Below are 19,877 nucleotides of genomic sequence, written 5' to 3'. Positions count from 1 at the left end.
AGTAGGGCTGTGGAGGGGGCTAATTTTGACTACTACAAAGCAAAAGGAAATTTTTAAGGGAAATGAAAATATTCCCTATTTTGACTGTGGTGGCCACATGAGCATATGTTTGTTAAAAATCACAGAACTGTATACCAAAAAAGAACAAATTGTATGTAATTATACCTCAATAAATATGACAAAAATGCATTGCAATATCACAAAATACTTTTACATTTGAAAGACCAGTATGGTATACTGCAGTCCATAAATTTATTATTTTAATAAACCAGAATAGAATAATATAAAGCACTATATAAATGCAAGCTGGTATTAAAGAAAGCAATACAGAAAGTAGTTCTTCTAACTCTGAAAATATATTTCTCTATTTTATTTTTAAGCTAAAACTAAATTTCTTGAAACTAACATAAATACTTTTTCTTTTCTTACTAAGAAGTATAAAATATTGCTAGTCAAAAAGGTCGAATACGCTATGACCAGTGTAGTTCAGTTGGTTGTATGCTGTCCTGCAAAAGCAAACAGTCGCAAGTTCAATTCTCCATCAGGGCACATGCCTAGCTTGTCGGGATCCCCACTTGGGGCGTGTATAAGAGGCAACTGATCAATGTTTCTCTCTCACACTGATGTTCCTTTCCATCTTTCTCCCTCCCTTCCCCTCTCTCTAAAAAATAAATAAAAGTCCATTAAAAATGCAGAATACAAAAGTTGGATATATAATATAGTTGTTAAAAATCACCTTAACATAGAATAAAAATCTAGAAAGGACTATATCAAAATACTAAGGGTAGTCTGTGTTTATAAATACAACTATGAATGATTTACTTTCCTTTTTCTACTTCTATGCATTTGGTGAATTTTTTAATATGAAGTATTTTTATAATGGTAAATAAACATTTAATTTATTTGGGTATTATGACTGAAGATCCAGTTCAATGTTCATACAATTATTTTTTAAAAATACTCAGAACAGAAACTGAGGTTGTTAAATATTAAATTAAGCAAGCTCTAAGTAATTATGTCTTTTTTAATTGAATTTATTGGGTCACATTGGTTCACAAAACCATACAGATTTCAAGCATACAACTCAACAGGACATAATCTGTACACTGCATTCTGTATCTATCGTACCTGTAATATCTCGATCTAAAAAAAAAAAACAAAACACCAAAAAGGACTCAGGGACATGGACACCAGTGTGGTGACTGCTGGGGGGAATGGGGTATAAGAGGACTAAATGGTAATGGAAAAATATATAATAAAGATTAAATAAAAAATAAATAAATAATAAAATAACTTTTAAAAGTTTAAAAAGCCTCAAGAATGTAAACACAAAGCTAATTAAGTAAATACCTATTGCATAAGCATCAGTAATCAACAAAGCATTAGATTGTACCTAAGCTGATATTACTTGCACAACTTTTTCTTAGATCAAATGGGCATTTAAAAACAAATATATAAAACAAAACATCTCCAAATAATTAGGCTTTATTCAAAAGAATAAGCATAATTATATTATGTTAGGTTATAACAAACTTCTTTTGACAAATACTCTTTAAGGAGGACATCAGACAAATTTAAATCTGGAATAAAATATCTTAATGAACCTTATCATCATGTTGTTCTTTATAAATTCCAACTGATTGGTAAACTTCTGCTGTGAAAATATCTAAACTTAAGTGAAACACTTGAGAAAAGTAGTGCTCTCTTTTTTACTAAATAAATCAGCATACAAGTTCATATATATACATGAACTACCAAAGTATGTCAAATGTCACCCATTTCTTATATAAACCTAGTAATAAAATTTTAATACAAACTACTTTAAAAGTTTCCTGACAAATTTTTTTAAAAGAATTGTGCTGGAGTAAGGTGGTGGGGGTAGGTGTAGATGCGACTGGATTGGCCATTTGTTGATCACTGTTGAAGCTGACTGATAGGGTAATGGGGATTATTTTACTATTTATTCTTTCTATTTTATATTTGAAAGTTTCTCCCTATTTTATATTTGAAAATTTCCATGTTTTCACATAAAATCCTCATATTTGTTTTAATATAGTAATTCTACAAGTGAAATAGCCAGTGAAAATAAATTTTAGTATTCACTTACAAAATTTAGCAGCTATTCTAAATGCATTAAACATTTGAAAAGAAACAATGACTTATTCTCTTAAATTGCATCAGGCCAGTTAGGAGTTATCATTACTTTTGGACATTAATTTCAAAGACTTTCATGAGGTGTTAACTGAAGCAAAACAGGACAAAAATGAGTTTGAGCCACAACTTTTAACAGCAGGGAAATAGCATGAAGAAGAAAATCACTACAGGAAAATAAGGTAATGTTTGTAAGAGGAAAGAGGAAACATTGTGTATTTTAAATGAAAATGTTACTACTATTAGTAACAAACCAAGATAATTGTAGCAAGAAGCTAATGTAGAATTTAATTAGCACTGATTAAGGAAGGAAAAAGGAAGAGAAAGTTAATATTTTTTAGTTTACTGTGATAAAGTCCTGAAGTTATGTGAACTATTTATATTTTTAACTCAAGACAAAATACACTTTAATAATCAGAATTATTAATAAGAAACTACTGTGAAATTCTAACTTATTTCAGAAAATCTAAGATCTGATTAATAGTTAAATTAATTTTTAGAATAAAAAAGCAGAATGTCAATTTAGTACATAAAGGGACTAAATAGATATTTAGATAACTAGAAAGGGTTAAAATAATGCATCAATGATCTCTGAACCTAAGTTTGAATATTTTCATGAAATATAATATTTGTATTATCCTAAATATGACCATAAATATTAGCCAAAGTACTCACAAGTCAATAAGGGTTTTTTAAGTTCATAATACAAAATGGGTCTTGAGGTTTCTGGGGTAAAAGCATAATAATGATCCAAATTTTAAGAGTTCTTTTCACACAGCAAAAGAAAAAACTAGAAAGAACTTGTTAAAAGCAAAACCTATATTACCATTTTTTCCCCTGAAATAGAACAGCTAAACCACTCATTATATGAGCAAGGAAATACACCAAGATGACAATGTTACTTTCTTGATGTTTAAAGTTAGATTTCTTTCCTGTCAGAAGAGCAAAATAAATATTTATATAGGAACCACCCTTATTTGTAGCAACTTGAAGGAGTGGCAGGAGTGACTGTGCTGCCTTGTGGACACGCTGGTAAAAAATATTTACATAACTATGAGCCTCCAGGGAGTTTTTTTTAATATTTAGTTATTTCACAAGTCGCAGAGAGCTCAATATAAACAAATGTTCTAACTCATCCTCACAGTACATCATTTCAACACTACAGATGTTGTTTAAACCAAAACAAAATAACAAAAAGAACCTAAATTCCCTCTAAGAGGAAAGTAATATCTTTCTGTAAACTTTAATAGCATTGCCTTTCTTAAAGTACTTCTCTCCAACATTCAATTCTGTACATGTTCTTCTGTAAGTTGAAGGAGAAAAGCTAGTATTGTCATCTAAAATGTCAGTGTCATGTACTTTGTTGAATGTGAAAGCAGAATTTTAATAATGTATTATGTGCAATGGAAGGCAAAGCCCTGGCAATTCTTAACATTTCAGAGCATCAAACATTATGAGAACCTCCTGAAAGATATGGACTTTTTTTCCTTTTTTATATTGTACATATGCAATTTTGATTATAATTTTAAGGATACCATAAGCCTTTAAGTCTTCAAAGGACCCTCACTTAACAATTCCTGGAACATGTTACATCAACAGCCTATTTGTTCTCCAACTGAAGAAAATGGAAATAAAAGAGGGCATTAAAGTTCAAGTTTCTATCAGACCAGTTAGACTAGCCTACGCACTAGAGCAAAAAGACAAGAATGAAGGATCTACTGCCCACCCACCCACTCCAACCACAGCAAGAAAACCAGCCAATCAAAACAAACAAAAAACTTCTCTTCAGGTAAAGGATCAGCCTCAGAGCAGGGCTTCCCTGCTCCTCAAGTGAAATCCTCTAGTCTGTGTATGTCAGTCCTGTCCCCATATACAGTCATACAACCATGCTTTGAATACCTCATTCTTAACTACAATGGGCAACTAAGTAATACTAATACTATACATTTGAGGAAGGCCTGCCACATGAAGAGACATAAATTAAAAGAAAAAATAATCTTGACAGAAAGACATATCCAGGTAACAGAATACACTTTCAATAAATATCCTCAGAAATAGGTGAGAAAATAGTGCATTTAAAAACAAGTGAGAACGTTAACATAAAAAAATTAACAAGCAGAAAATAGTGCTCTTAAAAATTTAAAGTTATTGCTAAAATTTAAAAATTCAATACAAAGATTCAAAGGTAAAGTCAAGGAAATCTCTCAGAAAACATAAGAAGATAAAAACAGATTTAAGGTCTACGTCACTATATAGAAGCAAAGAATAATCTGAAAATGAAATTAAGAAAACAATTCCATTTACAGTAACACAAAAAAAACCTGTGAATAAATTTAACAAAAGAAGTATAGGACCTGTACACTGAAAACTACAAAATACTGTTGAAAAAAATAAGATCTAAATAAAAGGAAAGATATTTCATGGTTATGAATCAGCAGAGTTAATACTTTGAAGATAACAATACTTCCCAAATTGATCTGATTCTATGCAATCCCAATCAAAATCCTACCTGGCAATGTCAAAGGCACACTCCATAAAAGAAAAAACAGATAAGCTAGACTTCATCAAAATTAAAACCTTCTGTTCTACAAAAGACAACTTAAGAGATGCAAAGACAAGCCATAGATTGGAAGAACATATTTGCGAAAGCATACCTGATAAAGAACTGTGAATCAAAATATACCAAAAAACTCTTAAAACTCAACAGTAAAAAAACGAACAGATTAAAATTTAAAAATGGACTAGAGATATAAACAGACACCTCACCAAACATGATAAATAGATGGTAAATAAAGCATATGGGAAAAAATGCTCAACTTCATGCCATTAGGGAATTGCAAATTAACACAAAGACATACTAATATATACCTATTAAAATGGTTAAAATTCAAGAGATCCAAGATGGCGGAGGAGTTAAGTAGAAGCTACATTAACCTCCTCACAGGACCAAGCTGGAATTACAACTAAATTGTAGGGAAATCATCCTGAATAACCAACTTAACACAAGCTAAAGAGAAGCCTTATAACCACAGGCAGACAGAAGAAACCACTTCACCACAATGAGACTAGTAGGGAGTGCACAGGAGGTGCAACAGGGCTAACTGGGTTCCCACGGGTGGCAGCTGAAGTTAACTGAGGGGTTAACTTCAGTGGCAGGGGGATTCCCCCTAAGAAGTGTGGGGTCTAAACCCCAGGCTGGGCTTCCCAGCCTACCGCACCAGAGCTGGAAAGGAACCCGGACAACATCCAGTGGTGAAAGGCAACAGGGTTTCTGTCTGCCAGGGAGAGATGACTGAGATTCAGAGAAACTAATAAAGGGCCAACACACCAAATTTCATTTGCAGCCACTTACCTGGGCTCTGGCAGAGGGAGGGCAGAGTGGACTAGAGACACTTGAGGAGAGTCTGGAATTAGTAGCTCTGGAGATAGAACTAAAGGAATAGCTACCAGGATCCCTAGAGTGAGTCATTCTCCATACTGCTGGAGCCATCTTGCTCAGGCAGAGCACTCCTCTTTGATTGCATCAGCCAGAAGAGAAGCAATATCCCCACCCCCAGAAATTGCTCTGACCCACCTTGTGAAGTTTAAACCCCACTGCTAAAGGCCTGATTAGTTGATGGCTGATGAGATTAATAACTAAGGTGGAAAATACAAAGAGGCAGCCAAAATAGGAAGACAAAGAAACAGACCCCAGGTGAAAAAACAAGAGAATTATCCAGAAGACCTAGATGAAATGAAGGCAAGCAATTTATCAGATAGTTTATAGCAATGATTATAAGGATACTCAACAGCATGAAAAAAGACACAGAAACCATAAAAAAGGACCAGTCAGAAAGAAAGAATGCAATATATGAAATAAATAGTACATTGGAAGGGATAAACTGTAGATTAGATGAAGCAGAGGATCAAACCAGTGATTTGGAAAACAAAGTAGAAAATAAACACCCAAGCTGAGCAGCAAAAAAAGAAGAATTTAAAAAGTGAGGGGAGTTGAAGAAACATCTTGGACAACATGCAGCACAACAACACCCACATCATGGGAATACCAGAAGAAGAGAATGAGCAAGGGAACAAGAACCTATTGAAGACATGATGGAAAACCTCCCTTATATGGTGAAGGAAAAACACACACAAGTCCAAGAAGCTCAGAGGGTCCCAAATTAATTGCACCCAAAGCGGCCCACGCCAAGGCTCATCATAATTAAAAAGCAAGGCTTAAAGACAAGATAATCCTAAAGCCTGCAAGTGAAAAGCAGGTAGTTACATAAAAGGAAGCACCAAATTAGACTGTCATTTGATTACTCAACAGAAACATTTCAGGCCAGGAGGGTGTGGCGTGAAATATTCCAGGTTATGAAAAGAAAGGACCTACAACCAAGGCTTCATTACCCAGTGAGGCTATCATTTAAAAACTGAAGGAGAAAAAAGAAGCTTCCCAGACAAGAAAAAACTAAGGGAAGCTGTTAACACCAAACCAGTATTGCAACAAATGTTAAAGGGCTTGCTAGGTGGAGGAAGTGGGGAGCGGGAAGGGAAAACAGAGGAAAATAGTCTAGTCTGAAAATAAAATGACACTAAATATGTATCTATCAATAATCACCTTAAATGTAAATGGCTTAAATGCTCCAACCAAAAGACATAGTATACCTAAATAGTTAAGAAAACAAGACCCATATATATGATACCTCCGAGAGAAATATCTTAGATTGAAAAATACACAGATGACTAAAAGTAAAGAGATGGGAAAAGGTATTTCATGAAAATCAAAAGGAAAAAAACGTGTGGTAGTAGTACTTACACTGACAAAACACACTTGAAAAGCAACACTATAATAATAGACAAAGAAGGACACTGCATAATGATAAAGGGAACAATCCAACAAGAGGATATAACCCTAGTAAACATTTTTATACCCAACACAGGAGTAGCTAAATATGTGGGGCAAATCTTGATGAACATAAAGAGAGGGATCAACAGAAATACAGTCATAGTAGGGGACTTTAACACCCCATTGTCTTCAATGGACAGACTCCTAGGCAGAAAATCAACAAGAAGACAGCAGCCTTAAACAACACACTAGAGCAAATGGATAATGGATATCTTCAGAGCATTTTACCCCAAAGCAGCAGAATATACATACTTTCAAGTGCATATAGAGGATAGACCACATGTTAGGACACAAAACAAGTCTCAATAAATTTAAGAAAACTAAAATCATATCAAGCATCTTCTCTGACCACAATGCTATGAACTTAGAAATCAATCACAGGAAGACCACTGAAAAACATGCAAAGACATGGAAGCTAAATAGAATGTCATTAAACAATGAATGGGTCAACAATGAGATCAAGGAAGAAATCAGAAGATATCTTGAAAAAAATGAAAAGGAGCACACAACAGTCCAAAATCTGTGAGACACTAGGAAAGCACTCCTAAGAGGCAAATTCATAGCATTAAAGGCCTATCTCAGAAAATAAGAAAAAGCTCAAATAACCAATCTAACTATACACTTAAAGGAACTTGAAAAAAAAAATTAAAGCCCAAAATGAGTAGAAGGAAGAAAATAATAGAAAGCCAAGAAGAAATAAATGAAATAGAGACTAAAAAACAATACCAAAAAAAATCAATGAAACCAAGAGCTTGTCTTTGAAAAGATAAAGACTGACATACCTTTAACCAGACTCATCAAGAAAAAAGACCCAAGTAAAGTCAAAATGAAAAAGGAGAAATAACTGACACAATAGAAATACAAAGTATTGCAAGTAAATATGAAGAACAATTATATGCCAACAAACTGGACAACCTAGACAAAATGGATAAATTCCTAGAAACATACAATCTTCCAAAACTAAATCAAAAAGAATTGGAGAATCTGGACAGATTATACCTTGTGAAACTGAAGCAGTCATCAAAAAACTCCCAACAAACAAAAGTCCTGGACCAGATGGCTTCACAGGTGAATTTTACCAAACATTCCAAGAAGACCTAAACCTCTCCTTCTCAAACTATTTCATAAAGTTCAAGAGGAGGTAATGCTCCCAATCTCATTTTATGAGGCCAGCATCATCCTACTTCCAAAACCAAATAAAGACACTACAAAGAAAGAAAATCATAGGCCAGTATCCCTAATGAAAATAGATGGTAAAATCTTCAACAAAATATTAGCAAACCAAATACAGCAATGCATCAAAAAGATCATACACCATGATCAAGTGGCATTTATTATGGGATGCAAGGGTGGTACAACATTGACAAATCAATATATATGATTTACCACAAAAAAATGAAGGATAAAAGCCACATGATCATATCAAGATTCAGAAAAATCATTTGATAAAATCCAACACCTATTTACTATTAAAAACTCTCAGCAAAGTGGGAACAGAGGGAACATTCCTAAACATAATAAAGGCCACATATGCAAACCCACTCCCAGCATCACACTCAATGGGCAAGAACTATAAGCATTCCTCTTATGATCAGAAACAAGACAGGGATGTCTGCTTTTACATCTCTTATTCAACACAGTACTAGAAGTCATGGCCACAACAATCAGACCCAAAAAAAGCAATAAAAGGCATCCAAATTGGAAAAGAAGAGGTAAAACTGTCTTCATTTGCAGATGACACAATACTGTACATAGAGAATCCCAAAGATTCCACCAAGAAACTACTAGAACTGATAAACTCATTAAAGTAGTAGGATACAAAATTAATATCCAGAAATCAGTTTTCTTTTTATATGCCAATAAGGAACTAACAGAAAGCGAAATTAAGAAAACAATCACATTCACAATAGCTTCAAAAAGAATGCCTAGGAATAAACCTAACCAAGGATGCAAAAGACCTGTACATGGAAAATTATAAGACACTGAAGAAAGAAACTGAGGAAGATACAAATAAGTGGAAGCACGTACCATGTTCATGGACAGGAAGAATTAACATCATTAAAATTACCATACTATCCAAAGCAATCTATAGAGTCAATATAACTCCTATCAAGATTCCAATGACGGCCCTGGCTGGCGTAGCTCAGTGGATTGAGTGCGGGCTGCAAAGTGTCGCAGGTTTGATTCCCAGTCAGGGTACATGCCTGGTTTGCAGGCCATGACCCCCAGCAACCACACATTCATGTTTCTCTCTCTTTCTCTATCTCCTTCCTTCCCTCTCTAAAAATAAAGAAATAAAATCTTTAAAAAAAGATTCCAATGACATACTTCATAGAATTAGAACAAATATTTTAAAAATTTAAATGGAACCACAAAAGACCACAAATACCAACAGTGATCCTGAGAAAGAACAATGTTGGAGGAATCACACTAATATCAAACTATACTATAAGGCCATAATAATCAAAATAGCATGATACTGGCATGGAAACAGACATCTACATCAATGGAACAGAATAGAGAGCCCAGAAATAAAACCACACCTTTACAGTCAATTAATATTTGACAGAGAAAGCAAGCTCAGACAATAAGCTAAAGATAGCTTATTCAATAAATGGTGTTGGGAAAACTGGACAGATATGTTCAGAAAAATGAAACTAGATCAATTTTTTCTACCACACACAAGAATAAATTCAAAATGGATCAAAGATTTAAATGTTAGATGTAAAGGGTTAAAAATTCTAGAAGAAAACATAGAGAAATCTCAGACATTGCTCATAGCAACTTTTTATCAGATATATTGCCAGAGGCAAGGGAAACAAAAGAAAAAATAAACAAATGGGTCTACATCAAACTAAAAAGTTTTTGCACAGCCCAGGAAATCATCAACAAAATAAAAACACAACCCACAGAATGGGAGCACATATTTGCTGCTATATCTGATAAGGAGTTAATATCCAAAATTTATAAAGTACTTACAAAACTCAACACCAAAAAAACCCAAACACCCAATTAAAAAATGAGCAAAGGACCTGAAAAGACACTTCCCCAAAGATGACATACAGATGGCTAATAGACATATGAAAAAATGCTCAATGTCACTAATCATCAGAGAAATGCAAATTACACCACAGTGAGATACCATCTCACACATGTCAGAATGACTATCCTCAATAAATCAACAAAAAACAACTGCTGGCAAAGATGTAGAGAAAGGGGAACGCTTCTGCACTGTTGGTGGGAATGCAGATTGGTGCAATCATTGTGAAAAGCAGTATGGAGAGACCTCAAAAAATTAAAAATGGATATGCCTTTTGATCCAGTAATCCCACCTCTGGGAATTTATCCAAATAAACCCAAAACACTAATTCAAAAGAACATAAGCACCCCTGTGTTAATTGCAATGTTATTAACAATCACTAAGATATGGAAGTAGCCCAAGTGGTGAGTGGATAAAATAAGTATGGAGCATTTATACAATGGAATACTATTCGGCTATAAAAAAGAAAATTTTACCCTTTGCAACAGCATGGTTTGACCTAGGGAACATTATGCTAAGTGAATTAAGCCAGACAGAGAAAGACAAATACCATATGATTTCACTCGTATGTGGAATCTAATGAACTGAACTAAAAAAGAAAATGGTCACAAACTCATAAATGGAGAGCAGGATAACAGCAAGTGGAGTGGGGAGGATAGAGGGTGGAGGGATTGTACAAAAAGGATAAAGAGTCATGGACATGGACAACAGTCTGGTGATTACTGGGGGCAGAAGGGTTTAAGGGGACTAAATGGTAATGGATAAAAATATACAAAAGATTAAATAAAAAAATTTAAAAATGTTTAAAATTCCAAACGCTGGCAATATCAAATGTTGATGAGGATGTGGAGCAGCAGGAACTCTCATCCTTGCTGGTGGGAATAGAAAATGTTATGGCCAGTACAGAAAGTAGTTTAGAAGTTTCTTACAAAAGTAAATACACTTTTAGCATATGATCCAGAAATTGTTCTCCTTGATATTTATCAAAATGAATATAGAATTTATGTCCACACAAAAGCCTGCACATGGATGTTTTTAGCAGATTTTTAGTTGCCAAAACTTAGAAGCAAGAGACGTCTCTTAATAGGTGAATGGATAAACAAATTGTGGTACATTCATTAAATGGAATATAAATCAGCAATAAAAAGAAATAAGCTATCATGCCAAATAAAGCTATGGAGTAAATGTAAATGCATATTGCTAAGTGAAAGAATCCAGCCTGGAAGGGCTATATACTACATAAGTGGAAACAGCAAAACTACAGACCATATTGAAAAAAAAGAGTGGTTCTAAAGGGATTGGCCAGGGTTTGGTTGGAAGAGGAAGGTGGAAGGAAGCACAGGGAATTTTTAGAGCAATGAAACGATTCTATGTCACACTGTAATGTCAGATACATGACATTATGCATGTGTCAAAACCCATAGAACTGTACAAGACAAACAGTGAGCCCTAATGTAAACTGTGGGCTTCAGTTAATAATAGTGTCAATATTTGTTTATCAATTGCAACAAATGTACCAACTAATGCAAGATGTTAATAATAAAGGAAATGCACACTTCAGTGTATTTAGGGGAAAGAAGAACATGGAATCTTTCTGCACCTTCTGCTCAATTTTTCCGTCAACCTAAATAAAAGTACTCCAAAAAGTAAAATCTATTCTTGAAAAAAATTCTTAGCTGAATTTAATTGGAGAAATTGACAAGATGATCCTAAAATTAATACAGTAGAGGAAGGTACCCAAAATTGTCAAAACAATCTTGAAAAAGAACAAAATTGGAAAATTCATACTTCCTGATATCAAAACATACCACAAAGCTACAATAATCAAGACAATGTGGTACTGGTATAAAAACAAACATAAAGATCAATGGACTAAAACTGAAAATCCAGAAATAAACTCTAACATTAAAAATCAAATTATTTTCAACAAGGGTGCCAAGATAATTCAATGAGGAAAACAGTATTTTTAACAAGTGGTGCTGGGACAACTGAATATCTACATACAAAAGAATAAAGTTGGAACCCTACTTCACACCATATGCAAAAATCAATTTGAAATAAAGCGGTCAAATATAAAATTCTTAGAAGAAAATATGCAAGTAGATCTTTGTGACCTTGAGTTAGGCAATGGTTTCTTAGCTACACCCCAAATGCATAAGTGACCAAACAAAAGATAAATTAGGTTAAGTGAACTTTCGTGTTGGAAATGATACCATCAAGAAAGTAAAAAGAGAACACACAGAATGTGAGAAATTACTTGCAAGTCACATATCTAATAAGGGACTTCTACCCAGAATAAAGAATTCCTATAACTCAACAATAAATAGACAAAAAAGCCAATTAAAATATGGCCATAGGTTCTGAATAGACATTTTCTCAAAGATATACAAGTGGCCAATAAGCAAATAAAAAGATGGTCAACACCCTGGCTGGTGTAGCTCAGTGGACTGAGCTCAGGCCTGTGAACCAAGGGGTCACTGGTTCAATTCCCAGTCTAGGGCACATGTCTGGGCTGCAGGCCAGGTCCCCAATAAGGGGTGCGCAAGACACAACCACACATTGATGTTTTTCTCCCTCTCTTTCTCCTTCCTTTCCTCTCTCTCTAAAAATAAATTTAAAAAATGTTAAGATAAAATAAAATAAAAAGATGCTTAACATCATTAGTCACTAGAAATGCAAATCAAAACCACTTTGTAACCACTAAGATGGTTATAATAAAAAAGATAATAACAAGTGCTGGTGGGAATGAAGAGAAATTGTGACCCTTACAGACTGGTGGTAGGAGTACATGTAGTACCTTCAAAAAATACTTTAGTCCAGGTCCTCAAAACATTAAACATAAAAAACATGACCCAGACATTCCATTTCTAGGTATACACTCAAAGGAATAAAAACATATATCCACACAAAAACTTATACAGAAATATTCACAGCAGCACTATTCATCATAGCAAAATAGTAAAAACAATCCAAATACCCACTGACTGATGAATGGATAAATTAAATGTTGTATATATCCATGCAGCAGAAAATTATTTGACCATAAAAAAATGAAGTATCAATACATACTAAAACCTGCATGAATCTTGAAAACATTATGCTCAACAACAGAAGCCATAGGTAAAAGACAACACAGTATATGATTCCATTCATGTTAATGCACAGAATAGGCATATAAAGACATGGAAAGTAGATTAGTGGTTGCCTAGGGGTGAGGAAGAAGATGAGGAATGACTGCTAATGGGCAAGTGTGTTTTTTTTAGGGTGATGAAAATGTTCTAAAATTAGATTGTGGTGATGGTTCCATAACTCTCTCAATACACTAAAAGTTATTGAATTGTACATTTAAATCGGTGAAATTTATGGTATTAGATACTCAGTAAACTTAATTTTAAAAAATCTAAGACATAGAGCATCCATCATAGACTCACACTAATCAGAGTTCCAGTAAGAAAGGAGGATATCATATATATGTATATACACACATATATTACATATATACAGATAAATATATATACACACATATATATAATAAAGGGAATGGTCTAGTTTTCAGTTCAAAATAAAACCACTCGTCTCAGAAAAAATTCAGCCCTGACCAGTGTGGCTCAGTTGGCTGGACTTCATCCTGCAAAGCGAAACATCTCTGGTTAGATTTCCAGTCAGAGCACATGCCTGGGTAGCAGGTTCAGTCCCTGATCAATGCATACAAGAGGCAGCCTGTCCATGTTTCTTTCTCACATCAATGTTTCTCCCCCTCTTTCTCCCTCCATTCACCTCTCTCTAAAAATAAATAAATAAATAAATAAAATCTTAAAAAAAAAAAAAAAAAAGGATTCACAGGTGGCCAACACAAAGCCTAACAAAAAAGACCCACACCAGGTTTGTTCACAGTCCAGGTGTGGGCATGTGCAACCCTGGTCCTGACACATACAGGAGGCAACTGATTAATGCATTGATGTTTCTCTCTCTCCCTTCTTCTCTCTCTAAAAGCAATGAAACAAAATGTCCTTGGGTGAGGATAAAACAAAACAAAACAAAACAAAAAACCCACACCAAAGATAAGGAGATAAAACTATAAGTTTCCAGAGAGATGAAAGAAAGAAACTAACAAAGTCACCTACAGAGAATAAAAAACAGATTGTCATCAGACTTCTTACCAGCAACACGGAATGCCAGTAGTATGAAGACATTTGAGAAGTGTCTTCAAAGTTCCCAAGGAAAAGATTTTAACATGGAATTCTATATTCAGGCAAATCACCAAAGTATAAAATGAAAACAAAAAAAAAAAACCCATTTTCAAGATATGCAGAACCCAGAAAGTTTATTTCTAATATTGCCTTTCTTAGAAGATACTTTAGGGCATGTTACAACAAACATGAATAAATTAGAAAGAACAAGATACAGAATCAAAGAAATAGTGAATCAATTTAGGAAAGTAACAATGGGAATGCACTATACCACAGCTTGAATCAGACCCAGAGAACAATCAGTTAAGTCTGGAAACAAGACTGAAGGCTTCATTGAGGAGGAAACAGATTAATAATTTAAAGGAGCAAAAGGCATTAGACTGATGATGCAAAATCAAGAAAAACAATTAGAAACTCAAGAAAAACAAAGTCACTCAGGAAAGGAAATGTAATCAGTATCCTATGTGACTATACAGTCAATAACATATAATTATTACTATATAAACATGGTTTATTGGTTATTCAGTTTTAGAATACAGAATATACCTGTATACAAAGCATGAAAGGTTCAAATATATTTACAAAATGGAGAAGGTTAATAATATATACTCATAGAGCACTTATGTGCTAGGAACTAATAACCAATACAGTAGGTTGGGTTATATGCCTACTTTACAAATGAAGAAACTGAGTCACTGAAAGACTAACTTGCCAAAGTTGATACAGTTGGCAGAGTAGCTTAGCTAATGGGAATAAGTCACTGAAAAATTAACTAACTTGCCCAAGTTTTCATACAGCTAGCTCTTGCTTGGTTACCTTTTTAGTTTCTACAATACAGTTAAACCTTTCTGCTCTCTTCTAGCAACCAAAAACACTATCTCTTGATTTGTGATCTAAGAGAAAAATATTAGTGACCCTACTCTTTCCTTTTAAATGTTTATTTATTTATTTACCTTAGTAGACAGACTATAAATTTCGTCTGTTTGAAGAAAAACCGTATATTTCTTTACACATCTAGAAAAGGGAGAGATCCAAACAGTCTTGAGAGATTAAGTGAATCAATCATTGATTGCCACACTTCACATCGTAGAAAGCAACAAAATCAGTTTCCTTGTATTTGTGAATACTAACCTCAGAATTTTCTGCTTTTGCTGTGACTTTGATGGACGTTGGGAATGGGTTATAACCTGTACTTCTACTTTTATATTGTTAAGCTTGACAAGACTCTATGTTTTGAAGGGCAGAAGGTATTATGGGTAAGACCATGAACTCTGGAACAAGATTAATTAACTTACCCAAGTTCATATAGCTAGCTCTTTTTTTTTAAGATATTATTTATTTATTTTTGTAGAGGGAAGGGAGGGAGAAAGAGAGAGAGAGAGAAACATCAATGTGCGGTTGCTGGGGGCCATGGCCTGCAACCCAGGCATGTGCCCTGACTGGGAATCGAACCTGCGATACTTTGGTTCACAGCCCGCACCCAATCCACTGAGCTATGCCAGCCAGGATAGCTAGCTTTTTTGATGATGTTGTTGATTCAGAAGGCCACAGCCCTGGTTGGTGTGGCTCAGTGGATTGAGCATCAGCCTGCGAACTGAAAGGTTGCTGGTTCGATTCCCAATCAAGGCACATGCTTGGGTTGCAGGCCCGGTCCCCAGTTGGGGTTGTGCAAGAGGCAACCAGTCCATGTTTCTCTTGCACATCAATGTTTCTCGCCCTCTCTTTCTCCTTTCTTCCCCTCTCTCTAAAAATAAATAAAGTCATTTTTAAAAATAGAAAGCCACAGTTATGGGCAACTAGTGACTGGCAGCTTCATCACAACAACACGCCCGCTCATGCATTACATCTCACACAGTTTTTTGATGAAACATCAAATTACCCAGGTGACTCAGCAGCCCTATTGCCCAGATTTGGAGCCCTCTGACTTCTGGCTTTTCCCAAAACTAAAATCATCTTTGAAAGGGAAGAGATTTCAGACTGTTGATGAGATTCAGGAAAATACAACAGGGAAGCTGATGGCAACTGGGAGAACTATGTGAGGTCCCAACGTGCCTACTTTGAAGGGGACTGAGGCATCATTGTCCTATATACAATGTTTCTTGTATCTTGTATATTCTTCAATAAATGTGTCTGCTTTTCATATTACATGGCAGGATATGTTCTGGATAGACCGCATACCTCAGAAACCAATTTTCCAAACTCAGATGACAACTTGCCTACAACCCTGTGAGAAACCCTGAGTCAAAACCACCCAGCTCAACTATACAAAGACTCCCAACCCTAAGAAACCACTTGAAATAATGTTTACTGAATGAAGGTGCTACATTTGGGGGCAACATCTTACATATAATAGACAACTAATATATGTAGACTACGATTTATCTATTATTTGACTAAATTTTTTGCTAAATATGGTTTTGAGTCTCTTTGCTATATAAACTAGATTATACAAGAGAAACCCTTTAATTCGTCTAAACAGTGTTTATCACATTGTAATGGCATGTTTATAAAGCTGGTATTATTTTCAGTACTGAACTTCTTAAATCTTTTTTGTATTCAAGAGAACTATGAATGCAAAACCCCAGACCACTGTATCATAGATCAGTACCTCAGGTGCTCACCTAATATACTGTGTTTTATATTAATATGTATATATGTATACACACACACACTCTCTCTATAAGGTCTGGCACAAATAATGCCCTTTTTAATTACAAAATCTTTTATTACAAAATCATAAGCATGTAATTCTATAACATAAAAATATCACACTCGAGCACACCATATAATATTTTAGGCAAAATTTAAATTTAAACTATAAATTATTACACCCATATTATTGTCCTACAAACCACACTCAAGCAGGCATTACCTCTGTGGGACTCTGTATATCTGTATACATGTGCTCTATATCTGCTGTACAAAATATTTTAATATTAATAAAAAGTACTCTTAGTCCTACCTGAATGAGGCATTTGCTCACATCACTAGCACAGAGTGCTTTGTTACAACTCAGTGACACAGGGATCCAGGTCAGGAACACGATGAAGACTAGAGTAAGCATAACAACAGAATGTGACTTCATGTTTCTTCAAAGACAATCAGTAACTCCCAGGAAGCTAAAAAATAAATAAGTAAGTAAGTAAGAAAGTAAGTAAATGAAATAAAAACCCCAAAGGTAAGCACTAGGGTACAAACAAATACAAAAAATGAAAAACAAAACATGAAAAAAACCTACAGTTTTACACAGTAATGTTTTGTTGGCCATATTCAAAGATCTAGAACACTGAAATTTCTGAGACTGCCTAGAAATGGTGACTGTGAAAATTAAAGTGAATATACATGTATGTACATATACATATGTCATCAGTAACCTGAGAGTACATCAAACAAATAACTACTTCCAATACTGCACTGCTACTATTCAGTTTTAGTTTTAAGCCCATTGTTCAATTACATGCCTATATAAAAAACATTAATATTGTATTATAATTTAACAATCTTTTAATTCTTAGAACTAAAACAAAATTTTTTAATGGAAACTATTCTAGTAATGAAGACTATCTCAGTGTGCCCTAACATGATTAGAATGAAGCAGCTCAAAGAGGAGCTGACAGTCATTCCTTAAATAATTTAGCAAACAACAAAGAGGATAGTAAATTACTAACTGCATTGTGAACTCCAAAGTTCTTAAAGTTGTTAAAATGTGAAGCTCTTCTTTTGATTCTGTACCATGGGTACCATAGATTCTTCAGAGTTATTAAGAAGACATTACAGTTTAAAAAGAAAAAGAAAAAGACCAGCACAAATTCTGACAGTGGTGAGCACCTCCCCCCCCAAATAGAACCAATGAAAATAAATAACTACTGATATGAGGGTTAAAAGGGGCGTTCATGGGGCCTTTATAATTACTGTAAACGTTTATACTATTACGAAGTACAATAAAGCAAAAACAATAGGTGAAAAGAATAAAGGGCTTTGTACCCCGTGTGACTCAATTTTGGTAAGAGAAAGCCCTGGTGATTGCTACTGAGACCGTTAGTAATCCAATTATCTGATTTATTTAACAAACCATTACCAAGTCGACTGCTTTTTGGAGCCACCAGTACATATTTGTGGAGGCCAAGGAAAGTATTTAAAAACCGATTTTTCCAGAACTAGTTTTCATCTCACAACTACCAAGAAGGGGATTCCACCCCCTCACCGCCTCCGCCACACCGCCCCATCTCTTACGGTTGTCTTCATCCTACTGCCAAAATCTTACTGGAAAAATATTCAATAAGCCGGGGATTGTACAAAGCAAGTAGCATGATTATTTAAGGGGCTTCTTGATTTTTTTCTCAGTTAAGAACAATACCCCATCAAAACTGTTTTCATGCACCCTGACCAGTTTCTCAGGCTCTGGCGACCTGTGTGTGGTCCCCGAGGGAGACAACAGCCTTTGTGCCGCTGTACCGAGCCCCTGCTGCCCAGTGGGGAGGCAGAGGCCACCGCGGGTCTACACCCCGAGCTTACCGACGAGCTGCAGAGCAGGGCAAGGCCAGGAATGCCCGGCACCAGAGATATAGGAGTCGGGGCCGGAGAGGTGTCGCCAGCTCGTGGCGCCAGGGCCGCTCTAGTCTGCGTCCCAAGCCCAGCACCCAACGGCGGTGGCACCCCACTTTGTCCTCCGCGTAGGCGGAGCTCAGGCCGCGCGCGAGCTCGGTTTCTCTCCGCTCCCAAGTAACCCGTGCGGGCCACGGCCTCCGGAGGCCGGAGCTCTGGACAAGACCCTCCCGGCCGCAGACGCTACACCCGGCCCGCTTCCGTTCACCGAGCGCCGCGGCCACGCTTGGCTGCCTGGCCCAGGTTCCCCAACCGACGGTCCAGCCCGGGCGCGCTGCTGAGAAGTGCGAGCGAGGCAGGCCGCGCCTCCGCGCAGTCCCTCAGCGCAGCGCCAGCGAGCTTCGGCCACCTTAAAGAGACAAGACCGCCTGCCTGCCGCCTTCCCCACCACAGCCTCCCGCTCACCACTCCTCCTACTCCCTCCGCCCTCCCTCAGCTCCCCCGCTGCCGCTGCAGCTCTTGCCAGGAGGCGTCTCTCACTACCGCAGAGGTCCTACCAGCATAGGCCCCTGGCTTCGTTCCCTCCTGCGGCCCCGGGGGGGCCCACGGAACCGCCCCTAGCCACCAGGGCCCGGTCTTGGCCCAAGCAGCAGGTGGCCCCGACCCCCAAGAACACACCCATCTTGGCGCGACCGCGCGATTTCTCTGGGCTTCTGCAAGACCTTACCATCAGGTCCATTATCTGGGTTTATCATGTGCTAGTCATGGAACTGAGAATATGACGTTCAAGAGCTCATTGAATCCTCACAACAACCCTGTAAGGGAGCTGTTATACCTCCTCTTACAGGAATGCAAGACTGAGGCGCTGAATGGTCGAGTAGCTTAACCCAGTAGAGTGGATACTTGAACCCAACGTCGGAGACAAGATTTGTTAAAATACAGATTTCTGGGATCTACATCAGACCGACTAAATAAGGATTTCCAAGGATAGAGCCTTCTTTCAGCAGTTCACTAAAATTTGCTGCACCCTGTGTCTAGCACTGTGCTTAGCACTGGAAATAGA

The 19,877-nt window shown here is 36.2% G+C and overlaps 1 protein-coding gene across 3 annotated transcripts in view; it reads right to left on the bottom strand.

Annotated features, from left to right (window-relative positions):
• The window catches only part of TWSG1 (twisted gastrulation BMP signaling modulator 1), a 64,429-nt gene extending 45,139 nt beyond the window's left edge, over positions 1-19,290 (bottom strand). The window contains exons 1-2 of one of the 3 annotated variants that reach the window (XM_028524356.2): positions 18,785-19,290; positions 17,232-17,388 (exon numbers count right to left, since the gene is read on the bottom strand). In XM_028524356.2, coding sequence (XP_028380157.1) covers positions 17,232-17,354 — 123 coding nt within the window. In that variant the 5' untranslated portion in view covers positions 17,355-17,388; positions 18,785-19,290. The remainder of the gene's footprint in view (positions 1-17,231; positions 17,389-18,784) is intronic. The other 2 variants (XM_036009319.1, XM_036009320.1) reach the window with 2 other exon arrangements.
• Positions 19,291-19,877: the final 587 nt, after the last annotated feature.

This window comes from Phyllostomus discolor, chromosome 9 (genome assembly GCF_004126475.2).
Source record: "Phyllostomus discolor isolate MPI-MPIP mPhyDis1 chromosome 9, mPhyDis1.pri.v3, whole genome shotgun sequence".
Taxonomy (NCBI): Eukaryota; Metazoa; Chordata; class Mammalia; order Chiroptera; family Phyllostomidae; genus Phyllostomus; species Phyllostomus discolor.
This window is presented reverse-complemented; position numbering and strand designations above follow the sequence as displayed.